The 17217-nt window shown below is 44.5% G+C and overlaps 1 protein-coding gene across 2 annotated transcripts in view; it reads right to left on the reverse strand.

The window, feature by feature from the left end:
• The window catches only part of rmc1 (regulator of MON1-CCZ1), an 84420-nt gene that overhangs the window by 10223 nt on the left and 56980 nt on the right, over positions 1-17217 (reverse strand). The window contains exons 12-17 of one of the 2 annotated variants that reach the window (XM_080194762.1): positions 16379-16432; positions 10941-11069; positions 8372-8478; positions 7390-7509; positions 4083-4160; positions 3889-3993 (exon numbers count right to left, since the gene is read on the reverse strand). In XM_080194762.1, the coding sequence (XP_080050888.1) occupies positions 3889-3993; positions 4083-4160; positions 7390-7509; positions 8372-8478; positions 10941-11069; positions 16379-16432 (593 nt within the window). Of the gene's footprint in view, positions 1-3888; positions 3994-4082; positions 4164-7389; positions 7510-8371; positions 8479-10940; positions 11070-16378; positions 16433-17217 lie in introns of both variants that reach the window. The other variant, XM_080194761.1, reaches the window with a different exon arrangement.

The raw sequence follows: 17217 nt of genomic DNA on the forward strand, positions 1-17217 counted from the left end.
ACCCTCTCCTTTCTTTCCCTATGTACAGTATGCTTTGTCTGTACAATGCACAAGAAACAATACTTTTTATTGTATTCTAATAAATGTGACAATAAATCAAATCAAAGGAGATTACAGAGATATAGAAAAGGGTGAGAAACAAAAACAGAAAAAAGCTGGAAAAACTTGGCAGATCTGGCAGCATCTGTGCAGTGAGAAAAGAGTTAACTATGAGCCCTGAAAAATCATATGGACTCAAAACGTTACCTCTATTTCTCTCTCCACAGATGCTGCTAGACCTGCTGATGTTTCTCCAGCATCATTCACAACCCTTCAGATACTGAAGCAGTCTGTGCCCATTCATAGGGTCTGAGTGGGATTGTCGTCGGTGCAGGCTCAATGGGCCGAAGAGCCTCCTTCTGCACTATTGGGATTCTATGATTGCAGCAAGACCTGGACAACATTCAAGCTTGGACTGCTAAGTGGCCAGTAACATTCCCAGGTAATGATCATTTCCAACAAGAAAGAATCCAACCATCTTCGCTTAACATTCAATAGCATTATCATCACTAAATACTTTTATAGACACACAGAGGGACCTGGGTGTGCAAGTCCACAGATCCTTGAAGGTGGCAACACAGGTGGAGAAGGTGGTAAAGAAGGCATTTGGCATGCTTGCCTTTATAGGACAGGGTGTAGAGTATAAAAATTGGCATGCGATGTTGCAGCTGTATAGAACATTGGTTAGGCCACATCTGGAATACCGGGTCCAGTTCTGGTCGCCACACTACCAGAAGTACGTGGAGGCTTTGGAGAGAGTACAGAGAAGGTTTACCAGGATGTTGCCTGGTATCGTAGGTCTTAGCTATGAGGAGAGATTGGGTAAACTGGGGTTGTTCTCCCTGGAAAGACAGAGAATGAGGGGAGACCTAATAGAGGTGTATGGATAGGGTGAACAGTAGGAAGCTTTTTTCCCAGGTCGGAGGTGACAAACACGAGGGGTCACAGGTTCGGTGGGGGGCGGGGGGGGGGGGGGTGCGGTGGGGGCAGGGGCGAGGTTTAACTCAGATATCAGAGGGACGTATTTTATACAGAGGGTGGTGGGGGCCTGGAATGCACTGCCAAGCAGGTGGTGGAAGCAGACACGCTGGGATCGTTTAAGACTTATCTGGATAGTCACATGAACAGACTGGGAATGGAGGGATACAAAAGAATGGTCTAGCTGGACCAATGAGCAGCACAGGCTTGGAGCGCCGAAGGGCCTGTTCCCTGTGCTGTACTGTTCTTTGTTCTTAAATCCTCCACCATCAACATCCTGGGGGTTACCATGGACCAGAATCTGAATTGCAATGGCCATAAAAATACTGTGGCTACAAAAACAGGTCAGAGGCTGGGAGTGGATGAGTGTAGCTCCAACAAAATTCAAGGGCGGCACAGTGGTTGGCACTGCTGCATCACAGTGCAAGGCATCCGGTTTCAATTCCGGCCTCGGGTCACCGGATAAAAGCAAATTGCTGCGGATGCTGGAATCTGAAAACAAAAGAGAAAATGCTGGAAAATCTCACCACATCTGGCAGCATCTGTATGGAGAGAAAAGAGCTAACATTTCGAGTCCAGATGACCCTCTGTCAAAGCTCAGGTCACGTCTGTGTGGAGTCTGCACATTCTCCCCGTGTCTGCGTAGGTTTCCTCTGGGTGCTCCGGTTTCCTCCCTCAGTCCAAACATGTGTAGTTTAGGTGCATTGGCCATGCTACATTGTCCCTAAATGTCAGGGGGATTAGGAGGATAAATATGTGGGGTTACGGGAATAGGGCCTGGGTGAGATTATCGTTGGTGTAGACTTGATGGGCTGAATGGCCTCCTTCAGCACTGCAGATTCTAAGAAGCATGACACCATCCAGGAGAAAGCAGCCCACTTGATTGTACTTCATCCACTATCTTTAATATCCACTCCATCCACAGTAGCAGCAGTGTGTACAAGGTGAACAGCAGCAACTCTGGAATGCTTCCTTTGACACCACCTTCAAAACCCTTGGCCACTACCACCTCGAAGGATGAGGGCAACCTGCAAATTCCCCTCCAAGTCACTCACCATCTTGATCTGGGAATATATCATCATTCCTTCACTTTCAAGATTATCGTCATTCCTTCACTGTAAAGATGCTGAGATGATATTCCAGGAACTCCCTACTTATTGGCACTGTGGATGCACCTATACCATATGGACTGCAGCAGTTCAAGGTGGTAGCTTACCACAAACCTTCTCAAGAGGCAATTAAAGTTGGCCAATAAACATTGGCCAGAACCAAGTGACGCCCACAAGTAACAGAAGCAGAAGTTAGCCACCAGGCCCTTCCACGTGCCCTGCCATTCAATACAATCATGGCTGATCTAAGGTGGCCTCAATTCCTTATTTGTGCCATTTCCTTATAGCCCTCTATTTCCCAATCTATCAAATATTTATCCATCTCCACTTTAAATATTTCTAATGATCCAGCCTCCACTTCCCTTTGGGCAGATAATTCAGAGATTGTCTGCAAAAAGAAATTTCCACGCACCTCAGTTTTAAATGACCGGCCCTTTATCTTGTAGCTCTGTCCCCTTGTTCAAGACTCTCCCAATAGTGAGAGCATCTCACCATCTACCCTGTCAAACCCCCCTGAGGATCTTATTTGTTGGAATATGGTCAACCCTCACTCTTCTAAACTCCAAGGAATATACAGCCAGACTATTTGGTCTCTCTTGGTAGGACTACCCTCTTATCCCAGGAATTAGCCTGCTGAATCTCCTTTGGACTGCCTCCAATATTACTATATCCTTTTCAAGGTAAGAGGACCAAAACTCTGTGCCAAAAGTCCACATCTCATGAAGGATTAAAAGAAAAGAAAGCGGATGGATGGAAAGGACAAAAGTGACAGTCTGTGATCAGCGGAGGGTGGGAGTGGGGGGGGTCGGTCAGGAAGATTAAATGACAAAAGGGATGATTGTGCTAGACCAAGTAAAGAAACAAAAAGTGGTATCTGAGGGGGGTACAGATAGCAAGATCCTGAATTGCTACCAAACATAAAGAAAAGGAAATAAGAGAGACAAGAGGGGGAAAAAAATATAAGAAAAAGGAACTGAATGGTGAAAGCTTATGATCTAAAATTCAAGGATGGCACAGTGGTTAGCACTGCTGCCTTTTGGTGCCAGGGACCCAGGTTCAATTCCCAGCCTTGGGTCACTGTCTGTGTGGAGTTTGCACATTCTGCCCGTGTCTGCGTGGTTTCCTCCCGGTGCTCCAGTTTCTTCCCACAGTCCAAAGATATGCAGGTTAGGTGGACTGGCCATGCCAAATTGTCCTTTAGTGTCAAGGGGACTAGCAGAGTAAATACACAGGGTTATGGGGCTACGATTGTTGTTGGTGCAGGTATGATGGGCTGAATAGCCTCCTTCTGCACTGTGGGGCTTCTATGGTTTTGTGATTCTAAAACTGTTAAAGTGAATGTTGAATTCAGAAGGCTATAAAGATGCTGAGATCCTATTCCCCAAGTCTGCAATGAGCCCACTGCAATACCATACCAGCCCATTGACACTTTATATGGTCTAACACCATGAAATCCTTTATCATTTAATCTCAATTGCCTGCCCAACCTACCAGAGCCCTGGCACCCCATTGAAGATAATGTCTATCCTTCCTCCCTCCTTTCAGCTCTTCAAAACCAATTACGTTTCCAACTTTCCCCAGTTCTGACCAAAGGTCACAGAACTAAAACGTTCACTCTGCTTCTCTCTGCACAGACCTGAGTATTTCTAGCAGTTTGTTCCAGCTTGGATTTTCCAGTGTTTTGCTTTCATAGTAAAAATAGTAAATGAATATTGTCGACTAGGTTAAAGCTCAATTGAAGTGAATAGTTCAGAAAGCTTACCAGTGGTTTGGAATCACTAAGCACGTGGTACTGGAGAAACTGGTGAAGCATGTAGAACAAGCTGTGCTGGACGAGGGTTTTTATAACCAATTCATACAAGTAATGCTGTATTAAAATAAAATGTTTTAAAGCAAGTAAGTAATTCAGTTCCACAGATGTTGATACGACTGATTGAAGTGAGGGGGTTGGATTACCTGGACTGTGATCTGATACTGATTGAGAGACCGGATGTATTCCATCAATACTGCACTAACAAACTTGTGGGGAAGACCCTGCTAAAAGAAAATCAAGTATGAAATGAGACCATTCAGCCCATCAGCACCATTTTCAGCAGCAGGTAAAGACTGATATTGTAGAGACAGTGTGTTTCCAGGGCTCTTGTAATACCATTCAGGCCACTGGAAACTCCAGGATTTAAAAAAAAGGTTGACCCAGAATTTGCATTAATAATAATGGTGAGGCTATCACCTGGAGTATTGTGTCCATTCCTGATGTGACATCAGATAGGTGGGAAGACTGGGAAAACTGGGATTGTTTTCCGTAGCGAACACAATGTTGAAAGATGATTTCAACGGTCAGAACATTGGATATAGGAGTTGGGACATCTTGTTGAAGTTGTACAAGACATTGGAAAGGCGACATTTGGAATACTGTGTGCAATTCTGGTCACCCTATTATAGAAAGGATATTTAAACTAGAAAGAATGCAAAAACGATTTATTAGGATGCTACCGGGACATGATGGATTGAGTTATAAAAAGGGGCTCAATACACTGGGACTTTTTTCTCTGGAGCGAAGGAGGTTGAGGGGTGATCTTATAGAGGTCTATAAAATAACGAGGGACACAGATCAGCTAGATAGTCAATATCTTTTCCCAACGGTAGGGGTCTAAAACTAAAGGGCATAGGTTTAAGGTGAAAGGGGAGAGGGACAATTTTTTCACAAAGAGGGTGATGAGTGTCTGGAACAAGCTGCCAGAGGTAGTAGTAGAGGCGGGTACAATTTTAACTTTTAAAAAGCAATTAGATAGTTACATGGGTACAATGGTTATAGAGGGATATGGGCCAAATGTGGGCAATTGGGATTAGCTTGGGGGTTTAAAAAAAAAGGGTGGTATGGACAAGTTGGGCCGAAGGGCCTCTTTCCATGCTGTAAACCTCTCTGACTCTCTGATAAAGATGTTCAAAATCATGAGGGGTCGGGACGGAGTAGATGGGGAGAAATCTTCCATTGTTGGAAGGATTGAGAAGACAGCAGAGATTTAAGGTGATTGGTAAAAGAAGCAAAGGCAGTGTGGGGAAAGGCTTTCTAAAAAAAAATCACAGCATGGGGATAGGATCTGGAATGCACTGCCCAAGAGAGAGTGGTGGAGGCAGGTTCAATTGTGGCTTTCAAAATGGAATCGAATAAACACTGGAAGGGAAAGAAAATTGCAGCGATACGGCACAAGGGTGGGGGAGTGGTGAGTAGTGAAACCGCTTTCGCAGAGTTGGATTGGATCCGACAGGCCCAACAATCTCCTTCCTTTTGCGCTGTAACAATTCTATAATCATACGCTCAGTGTTCTTACAAGGAGAATCAGATAACTCTGCCGTCAACAAATGCACAGAAATCCAGAAGTTGCTGTCAGAGGTAACCCACCTGCTACAAGATATGCTGTTGCTGTCCTCACTGATAGGCTCACCATTGAAAGATGTGTTATAGTGTGAATTGTTTTTACGCATTCATGAGACTTGGGTGTTGCTGGCTGGGCCAGCATTTATTGCCCATCCCTAGTTGCCCTTGAGGGTGGTTGAGAGTCAACCACATTGCTGTGGCTTTGGAGACACATATAGGCCAGAGCGGGTAAGGATGGCAGATTTCCTTCTCTAAAGGACATTAGTGAACCAGAAGGGTTTTTCCGACAATTGACAATCGTTTCACGGTCATCAGGAGACTTAATTCCAGATTTTTTTAATTGAATTCAAATTCCACCATCTGCCCTGGTGGGATTTGAACCCGGGTCCCCAAAATATTAGCTGAGTTTCTGGATTAATAGTGATAAATACCACTGGGCCATCGCCTCCCCACGATTAGCATACTTGCCCATGAGTTACCAGCTAACAGCCTCTCTCTAGCCCCAAAATTTAAATTTTTACAAGGGTGGAGTCCATATCTTCTGAACTAAACATTGCCGTGGGCCAGGAGTGTGCTGGGAGTGTGCCATTTGACAGGAGTTCGCTGGTTTCGCTGTTTGCATATTGATTACCACTTTTCTTACTATATAATGATTCAAAGAGTACTTAATTTTTGTGTTGGGTATTGATAATTCTTCTGGGTAAGCTCCAAGGGGTGCAGGAATCAACAGATTAGTTTGTTCACATTGTACCAGTGTATCACTGTGTGATCGGTTCTTCACCAGTATTTGGGATGTCCTGAAGTCACAAGAGGTGTTATATAAATGCAATTTCTTTTTTAATCCAGCATCTAAATTTAGCCACCAATTAGGTGGACGTTGAGTATTAGTATTGAGTCAGCTTCTCATATCTCCAAGATTGCTAATTCTCTCTTTGGGATCAAACGTCCCATGGTTCATTGGATTAGACTGCTTTCTGCTTCATTTTGCTTTGTAAGAAGTCTCACAACACCAGGTTAAAGTCCAACCAATTTATTTGATAGTAAACTCACAAGCTTTTGGGGTTTGCCCCTTCATCAGGTGAATGGAGAGTTCGAGCCTCAGATACAGCATATAACAGCACATACAGTTTACAGATTAGAACAAAGAACAAAAACAGCCCGGGAAACAGACCCTTCGGCCCAATGAGCCCGCGCCACCGTTTTAACATTACCAGTCCCCCCCCCTCCACCCATGACCCTTATCTATGCTTATGGCATTCCACATTGAGGGAGACTAATTTAGGGACAATTTATTACCTCCAATCAGCCTAACAGCACATCTTTGGGGTGTGGGAGGAAACCGGAGCACCCAGAGAAAACCCACGCAAGCACGGGGAGAATGCGCAAACTCCCACAGACGCTGGCCCCAATCCATGTGTCTGCACAGCAAACAGTGATAGTCACTGAGCTGTCATGTTGCCCAGCATCTGGTCCAGTTTAAGCGCACACTAACGACATGAAGCACTAACTTCGCTTACTGTACTATCTGGAGGCAATACACATCTCTTTAACCTATGCCTAATGCTCTTTCCACTCACATTGTCTGCATCTTTAAGATTTGAATAGCAGGTTAGTTGTAAAGACTCGCATTCTCATCAGTAATCTGTAAACTGTGTGTGCTGTTATATGCTCTGTCTGAGACCAGAACTCTCCATTCACCTGACAAAGGGACAAACCCCGAAAGCTTGTGAGTTTACTATCAAATAAATTGGTTGGACTTTAACCTGGTGTTGTGAGACTTCTTACTGTGTTTACCCCAGTCCAATGCCGGCATCTGCACATCATTTTGCTTTGGTCAGATTTTCCTTTCTCATATTTAAATGAATCTCATTCAGCAGCACTAACCTTTTTCTCAGTGAACACAGACAAGACGTGGGTGTACATGTCAGATTGGTCAATGACAGCCTGTGTTCGCACTGGCCTCTTCTGGGTTGAGCTACTGCGACTTGTTCCAGACTCCATTGCCTGTGCAAAACAGAAATGCTCATTCAAGATAATTACTTTCAATTTGGCTAGAAGGAGAAAGGAAAGATTCTGTCCAGAAGGCAAATATGGGATCTTTTACAAAGATAAAAGATCCCTTGGCTCTATTTCAACGAAGTGCAGAGAGAGTCTGCCCCTTGGTCTTTGCCCAAATTCCTCTCCCAACCAACGTCATCACCAAATAAAATTACCTCGTCATTCTTACAATGCTATCTGTGGGATCTTAATGTTTGTAAACTGCTTGCCGTACATACTACATTGCAACAGTTCACAAGGATACTTTATTAGCTTCGAAGCACCAGGATATGAAGAATGCTGTACAAATTCAAAGCCCTTCTAGTATTAGTGAAAAAAGAGACATGCTGTCAAAGTTTTTGTCTTGCACTCGTCAGAACAGATGCACAAATACCAAATTTCAAAGGGAACAAAAACGTGGACTGCAGGAGAAAACAGTGTTAATTAGCAGTTTTGGGCCCTTTTCTCAGGCAGCACCAATTGCTGCTCCCTTTGAAATTTTGTATTCTTGCACCTGTCCTGATGACTGCAAGACTAAAAGCTTTAACAGCATGTCTTTTTTTCCCAAGCAAAATTCTTTATTTTTCCTTATTTTAAGGAGATGCGGACAACAGCTCTCAAAATATTTGAGTGATGTATCTAACTGACAACGCAACTATGCTATGAATTTCACAGGTGGGTCACCAATAATGGAGGAATCAAAGGGCAGGAAGATTCCAGCCTGCGCTTCTTACTATATGTATTCCAGCAGTAAATTAGACTGTATCCTATAGGGCAAAATACCAGACTAAACATTATGGACAGATAATGCTCTGCAGGAGGTTCTCACCAAGGCATAGCTCTGCTCAGCTTCTAGGTATTCCTTGTAGACCTGATTGAGTTTATCAAATATGGTGGCAATCACAGGCAAGCTACCACGTTCAGCTGTACTCAGCACTGAAATGAAAAAGTGTAGAGAATTACAGGGTAGCCTCAGCACATGAACAAAACAATAATTAGCTCATTCCTTTGCAATATGCCATTAGGAACAGGAGGAGACCATTCTGCTTGTTCAGTTAGATCAATTCAATTAGATCATATCCAAGTTATATCTTTTAACTCTAACTCCTTACCTTGGTTCAATAAACTTAAATCCCCTTACCCAATAAAAATCTACCCCCCCCCCCCATCTTCACATTTTCAAGTGATTTTCAATCACATTCTGGAGGGAGAGAGTTCCTATTTCCACCAGCCTGTGTGTGAAGAGGTGTTTCCTGACAGCACTCGAGTGGCCTAGACTGAACTTTAAGGTTCTGCCTCCTTGTTCTGGACTCCCTCCATCAGAATAGTTTCAGTAAACCGCATCAAACCCTTCAATCATCATAAACATCTCTATTAGATCACCAATTACATCTCTTTTACTTGCAACCAATCCTTATATAAATTAAAGGGGTGGCACAGTGGTTAGCGTTGCTGCTTCACAGCTCCAGAGACCCGGGTTCAATTCCGCACTTGGGTCACTGTCTGTGCAGAGTCTTGTAAGTGTCCGCGTGAGTTTGCTCCGGGTGCTCCAGTTTCCTCCCACAGACCAAAGATGTGCGAGTTATGTGGATTGCCATGCTCAATTGCCCATAGTGTACCGGGATGTGTAGCTTAGAGGGGTTAGCAGGGTAAATGTGTAGGGTCGTGGGGACAGTGCCTGGGGTGTGAGATTGTTGTTGGTGCAGACTTGATGGGCAGAATAGCCTCCTTCTGCACTGAAGGGAATCTATGATTTCTACGAATCCTCTAATCTGACAGAGTAAATAACACAACATCAGCATCTCTTCAGCAGCAATTTCTGGTTTTATGACGTGTAATCTACACTGTTCACGCAATATTATAAATAAACTTTACTAGTGATGAAAATGGCCGTCATAAAATAGGAGCAGGAGCCATAGAACGGAATGTTCCTGTCCTGCCCACCATGGGAAGTGTAGTGGGCAGGACATGGACCATGCAAAGGTCCACCGACTTCGAGCGGGATTTTCTGGTCTTGGGGTTAGAATCATACAACACAGAAGGGGACCTTCAGCCCATTGAGTCTGCACCAACAATAACTATCAGTTATGCGGGGGATGGTTTTTTCACACAAAGGGTGGCGAGGGCCTGGAATGCGTTACCAAGCAAGGTGGTTGAGGCAGGCACGCTCGGATCATTTAAGACTTACCTAGATAGCCTCATGAACAGGCTGGGAATAGAGGGATACAAACGGATGGTCTAGTTAGGAACACATGATTGGTGCAGACTTGGAGGGCCGAAGGGCCTGTTCCTGTGCTGTATTGTTCTTTATAAAGTCACGCTAATCCCATTTTTCAACATTTGTCTCATATCTCAGAACGTTAAGATATTTCAAGGGCTCATCCAAATATTTTTTAAAGGTTGTAAGGTTTCCGGTCTCCAGTACCTCAGTGCATTCCAGGTTCCCATTACCCTGAGTGAAAAAACGTTTTCTCAAATCCCCTCTGAATCCCCTGCCCTTCACCCTTAAACTATGTCCCCTCATGATGGATCCTTCAACCAATGGGAACAGTGGCTCCCTACTCAAGCTAGCCATACTCTTCATAATTCTATACACATGATGGTTTGAGTTATAAGGAAGAGCTGGACAGACTGTGATTTTTTTTCCCTGAAGAGTATGAGAATTAAGGGTGACCTTATAGAGGTCTATAAAATAATGAGGGGCACAGATCAGCTAGATAGTCAACATCTTTTCTCAAAGGTAGGGGAGTCTAACACTAGAGGGCATAGGTTTAAGGTGACAGGGGAGAGATACTAGTGTCCAGAGGGGCAATTTTTCACACAGAGAGTGGTGAGTGTCTGGAACAAGCTGCCAGAAATAGTAGTAGAGGCAGGTACAATTTTGTCTTTTAAACAGTTACATGGATAACATGGGTATAGAGGGATATGGGCTAAATGTGGTCAACTGGGACGAGCTTCGGGGTTTTAAAAAAAGGAGCTGCATGGACAAGTTGGGCCGAAGGGCCTGTTTCCATGCTGTAAACCTCTCTGACCTCAATTTATGTTCTCCACCCCCCCCCCCCCCCACCCCCGCAGCCTTCTCTGATCCAGAGAAAACAATCCAAATCTATCCAGTCTCTCCCTTAACTCAAATGCTCCATCTCCATCCTGGTGAATGTCCTCTGTACCCCCTCTAATGCTATCAAATTTATCCTATCGTGAGATGACCAGAATGATACACAGTACTCCAGCTGTGGCCTGATCACTGCTCTGTACAACTCCAGAAGTAAGGCATTCTGGACAAAGCAAAGCATTCAGGTTAATTTTAAAATGAGGAATTCTTGATTTACTATTTATGTACATTCCAGACTGAAAACAGTAATGGTTCTGACTGATTGCAAGTGCAGCCAGATACTCACTCTGACAACACACAGACAAGATGACCATCTTGCAGTCTTTTCTCTGTAGCAGGAAATCCATCAACCGTCCCTTGTCCTGGAGCATGTGGACTATCGGCTGCAGCTTTATCTGGAGACACCACAAGTAACCTATGCACAAACCACAGAAACCAGTCAAGTAAAAAGCTGCAGAAAAACAGAAGTTACAATAAACCTTAATAAAATACAGCTTGCACCTCAGCTGGAGTTGCAGATATGCTCCAAAAATAATTCAGGCTTAAGAGTATGATGCACAGTTTTAGTCTCCATATCACAGAATCCCTAGGGTGCAGTCGGAGGCCATTTGACCCATCAAGCCTGCATAACAAAAATCCCACCTAGACCCTATCCCTCTAACCCCACATATCACAAGAAGGATATAGAGATAGCGGAGAAGATGCAAAGATGATTTCCTAGAATGAGCTGTAAAAGTACAGATCTGAATATGGAGTGAACAGACTGGGGTTCTCTTCTACTAAAGGAAAGGCTTGGGGTGAATGGAATGGTTTTTAAAGCTCTGAGGGGTTTGAAAGGGTCAACATTGAGACAATGTTGATAAGAGCTAAACTTGTGGCCTTAAATGCAAATCATGAATAAATCCAAATAGGCATTCAGCAGAAATCTCCTTCCCCTTCCGTGAGAATGCACAACTCATTCTCACAGGGGTGTGGTTGAGATGAATAATATAGATACATTTAAGGGAAAATAAGGGAAGGACATATGGGAGAAAGGAAAAGAAGGAAATATTGATTGGGCAAGAGAAAATGGGTGGGAAGAGGTTCATGTGAAGGGCAAACAATGGCACAGACCAGTTGGACCTGTTTCTGTGATGTAAATTTTACGTATTTGACTGTATATAGTTTCATAATTCAGAGGCAGTGGGGGGTACAATTGGAGGAATTCTGCAAGCAATATAAGAACATAACGTAAGAACATAAGAAATAGGAGCAGGAGTAGGCCATCTAGCCCTTCGAGCCTGCCCCGCCATTCAATAAGATCATGGCTGATCTGAAGTGGATCAGTTCCACATTCCTGCCCTCTCCCCTTAACCCTTAATTCCCCTGTCTATCAGAAACCTATCTACCCGTGACTTAAATATATTCAACGAGGTAGCCTCCACCACTTTAATGGGCAGAGAATTCCAGAGATTCACCACCCTTTGACTGAAGAACTTCCTCCTCAATTCCGTTCTGATGATATAGCTTACCCTCACCACCAAAGCTCTTTTCAGAGCTTGTGTTTAAAAATGAGTAAGGCAAATATTTATCTGGTGCTTGGAAATAGTGAATAGAGAACTGCAAAACGCATAGTGAATTCAGCCAACAATATTGTTGTTGCTTTGGTTGTTTTCTAGGCATTATCTGAAGGACTTTAATTTCCCAAACATCGACTGGCATATCCCAAGGGTAAGGGGTTTGGATGGGGAGGAGTTTGTTAGGTGTGTTCAGGAGGGTTTCCTGACACAGTACGTGGATAAGCCTACGGGAGGAGAGGCTGTACTTGACCTGGTGCTGGCTAATGAACCAGGACAGGTGTCGCATCCCTCGGTGGGAGAGCATCTTGGGGATGGAGATCATAATTCTATCTCCTTCACGAAAGCATTGGAAAGAGATAGGATCAGGCAGGCTAGGAAGGTGTTTGTCTGGAGTAAGGGGAAATATGAAGACATCAGGCAGATAATTGGACGAATAAACTGGAAGGAGGCGTTCTTGGGGAAAAGTACTGAAGGAAGGTGGCGGATATTCAAGGAATGTTTGACAGGAGCTCTGCACGATAACGTTCCAATGAGACAAGGAGGTTTCGGTAGGGCGCGGGAACTGTGGTGCACGAAGGTTGTGGTGAACCTGGTCAGGAAGAAAAGAAAGGTGTATAAAAAAGGTTCAGAGAGCTAGGAGATGTTAAGGATCTAGAGGGGTATAAGGCTTGTAGAAAGGAGCATAAAAAGGAAATTAGGAGAGCCAGAGGGGTCATGAGAAGGCCTTGGCAGCTAAGATTAAGGAGAATCCCAAGGCCTTCTACAAATATGTAGAAAGTAAATGGATGAGAAGAGAAGGGATAGGACCTATAAAAGGTGAAGGAGGAGAAGTCTGTGTGGAACCGGAAGAAATGACAGAGGTGCTTAATGAGTACTTTGCCTCGGTATTCACGGTAGAAAGTGATCTGGGAGGTTGTACTACAGGTTTGCGGCAGTCTGAAAAGATTGAGTATGTGGATGTTAAGGAAGAGGATGTGTTAGAACTTTTAAACTCTATCAAGATAGACAAGTCGCCGGGACCAGATGGGATGTACCCCAGGTTACTGTGGGAGGTGAGAGAAGTGATTGCAGAGCCCCTGGCGATGATCTTTGCGTCGTCGATGGAGACGGGAGAGGTTCCGGAGGATTGCAGATGTGGTTCCTATTTTCAAGAAAGGGAACAGGGATAGCCCGGGAAATTACCGACCAGTGAGTCTGATCTCAGGGGTTGGTAAGCTGATGGAGAGGCTTCTGAGGGACAAGATTTATGAGCATTTGGAGAAGTTTAGAATGATCAAAAATAGTCAACATGGTTTCGTCAAGGGCAGGTCATGCCTTACAAGCCTAGTTGAGTTCTTTGAGAATGTCACTGAACACATTGACGAAGGAAGAGCAGTAGAAGTGGTTTACATGGACTTCAGCAAGGTGTTTGATAAGGTCCCCCATGCAAGACTTCTTGAGAAGGTGAGAGGGCATGGGATCCAGGGGGCTTTGGCCTTGTGGATCCAGAACTGGCTTGCCTGCAGAAGGCAGAGAGTGGTTGTGGATGGGTCTTTTTCTGCATGGAGGTTGGTCACCAGTGAAGTACCCTAGGGATCTGTTCTAGGACCCTTGCTGTTTGTCATTTTCATAAATGACCTGGATGAGGAAGTGGAGGGATGGGTTAGTAAGTTCGCCGACAATACGAAGGTTGGTGGTGTTGTGGATGGTCTGGAGGGATGTCAGAAGTTACAGCGGGACATAGATCGGATGCAAGACTGGGCGGAGAAGTGGCAGATGGACTTCAACGCAGATAAGTGTGTAGTGGTCCATTTTGGCAGGATCAACGGGATGAAGGAATACAATATCAAGGGTAGGAGTCTTAGCTGTGTTGAAGAGCCGGGTCCATAGGGCTCTTAAATCGGCCTCGCAGGTAGAGGATGTGGTCAAGAAGGCGTATGGTGTACTGGCCTTCATTAATCGAGGGATTGAGTTTAGGAGTTGGGAGGTAATGCTGCAACTTTATAAGATCCTCGTCAGACCCCACTTGGAGTACTGTGCGCAGTTCTGACCGTCTCACTATAGGAAGGACGTGGAAGCTATTGAGAGGGTGCAGAGGAGATTTACAAGGATGTTGCCTGGATTGGGAGGCATGCCTTATGAAGATAGGTTGAGGGAGCTGGGACTCTTCTCCCTGGAGAGACGAAGGTTGAGAGGCGACCTGATAGAGGTTTATAAGATGTTGAGATGAATAGATAGGGTGGATTCTCAGAGGCTATTTCCCCGGGCTGAAATGGTCGCTACGAGGGGACACAGATTTAAGGTGCAGGGAAGCAAGTTCAGAGGAGATGTTAGGGGTAAGTTTTTCACTCAGAGGGTGGTGAGTGAATGGAATCGGCTGCTGTCGGTGGTGGTGGTGGAGATGAACTCGCTGGGGTCTTTTAAAAGACTTCTGGATGAGTATATGGGATCTAATGGGATTGGGGGTTATAGATAGGTCTATGGCTTAATAGATATAGATGTGATCAGCGCAACTTGTGGGCCGAAGGGCCTGTTTGTGCTGTAGTGTTCTATGAGTAATAAAGGAGACATGTCACGTTGGCACAGTGCCTCACAGCACCTAGGAACCTGGATTCAATTCCGGCCTCAGGTGACTATCAGTGTAGAGTTTGCACTTTCTCCCTATGTTCGTGTGAGATTTCCTCCCACATGGTGGAGGCTGCCTTGCTAAATATTTTTAAGATGCGGGTTGATGGGTTTTTGATAAGCGAGGGGATTAAGGGTTATGGGGAGAGGGTGGGAATGTGGAACTGAGCCACGACAGATCAGCCATGATCTTATTGAATGGCGGGGCAGGCTCGAAGGGCTAGAGTGCCTACTCCAGCTCCTATTTCTTATGTTCTTATGATGTGGGGATGCCGGCGTTGGAATGGGGTAAACACAGTAAGAAATCTCACAATACCAGGTTAAAGTCCAACAGGTTTATTTGGTAGTAAACGCCACTATCTTTCAGGGTTTGCCCCTTAATCAGGTAAGTGGGAGTTCCGATCATATAAAAGGCACACACAGTTTACAATACATATCTCTTTCACCTGTGCTAAATGCTCTCTCCACTCACATTGTCTGCACCTTTAAGACTTGATTAGCTGTAAACACTCGCATTCTACTCAGTATTCTGTAAACTGTGTGCGCCTTTATATGCTCTGTTTGTGATCAGAACTCCCCACTCACCTGATGAAGGAGCAAACCCCGAAAGCTAGTGGCGTTTACTACCAAATAAACCTGTGGGACTTTAACCTGGTGTTGTGAGACTTCTTACTGTGTTCCTTCCACATTGTGGATATGCCGGCGTTGGACTGGGGTAAACACAGTAAAAAGTCTGACAACACCAGGTTTTAGTCCAACCGATTTATTTGATTGTAAACTCACAAGCTTTATATGCTTTATATGCTCTGTCTGAGGCCAGAACTCTCCATTCACCTGACGAAGGGGCTAACCCGAAAGCTTGTCAGACTTTTTACTGTGTTCCTTCCACATCACATGGAATACTGCAGTTCAAGGCGGCAGCTCACCACCACCTTCTCAAAAGCAATTAGGGATGGGCAATAAATGCTGGCCTAGCCAAAGATGCTTACATCCCATGAATGAATTGAAAAAAAAAATCACTGGCTGCATAAGAAAAACATAAATTTACCTTTTTTCCTTTTGCAAATTACCATGCTTCTTGAATTGTTAGATAGCAACAGGTAAAAGGTAAAGCTAACTTCACCATTAACCATAGGTACTGAATGGTGGTGATTTGAAGCTGGGTCACCACACCTTCAGCAAGGGGCCAGGTTGAGAAGTCAGGGACTTTATGAATAACCTCAGGAATTGAAACTGTACTGTTGGCATCACTAACCAGCTGTTCAGCCAATTGAGATAAGCTGACCCCTATGTAGATGACTGCGAGGACAGGGCAGAGTGGCTAAAGGTGAAAATGGCAAATAAATCACACACAAAATCTGACCTTGAACACCAGTGCTCTGGATTCACATTAAGACTAACCTTGTAACAGTTGGCCACAAGGAAGCAAACCACTACCTTTCCAGAAGATTCAAAACCAGTACAGGCTGGGTTAGACATAACTGCAAACCACTTTAATGACACTTTGCAAGTTTATAAATGCCCACAGCACAAATATAATGAACTCCCAGAATTCACTCACCTTCACTTGCATTGATTATAATATCAGGTTGAAACACAGTCCACGAGGAAGAATCTAGGTGTTAAAGAATGCACGACACCACTGACATGATCGTTACACCTTTACTGAATTTAAGTGCACATGATATTAAAGAAAGATGGACTTGCATTTATACAACATTTTACACGACCACCGGATATCTCAAAATGCTTGATGGTCAATTAAATTAGTGTACAGGGCACTGGTGAGGCCGCAGCTAGAGTACTCTGTGCAGTTTTGGTCGCCGCACTTGCGCAAGGATATTTTGGCCTTGGAGGGAGTGCAGAGGAGGTTCACTAGGCTGATACCGGAGATGAGGGGGTTGGACTATGAAGAGAGACTAAATAGACTGGGTCTGTACTCGTTGGAGTTTAGAAGGATGAGGGGGGATCTTATAGAGACGTACAAGATAATGAAGGGGATGGATAGGGTAGAGGTAGAGAGATTCTTCCCGCTCAGAAAGGACAGCAGGACTAGAGGGCACAGCCTCAAGATAAGGGGGGGCGGGGTGCAGTTTAGAACGGAGTTGAGGAGGAGCTTCTTCACTCAAAGGGTGGTGAATCTCTGGAATTCTCTGCCCGTTGAAGTGGTGGAGGCTACCTCGCTAAATATATTTAAGTCACGGGTAGGTAGGTTTTTGACAGACAAGGGAATTAAGGGTTATGGGGAGAAAGCGGGAAAGTGGAACTGATCCACTTCAGATCAGCCATGATCTTATTGAATGGCGGGGCAGGCTCGAAGGGCTAGATGGCCTACTCCTGCTCCTATTTCTTATGTTCTTATGTTCTTAAATCCTTTCGAAGTGTAGTTGTTGTTATGTA

Source organism: Carcharhinus amblyrhynchos, chromosome 8 (assembly GCF_965287045.1).
Source record: "Carcharhinus amblyrhynchos chromosome 8, sCarAmb.v2.hapA, whole genome shotgun sequence".
Classification (NCBI taxonomy): Eukaryota; Metazoa; Chordata; class Chondrichthyes; order Carcharhiniformes; family Carcharhinidae; genus Carcharhinus; species Carcharhinus amblyrhynchos.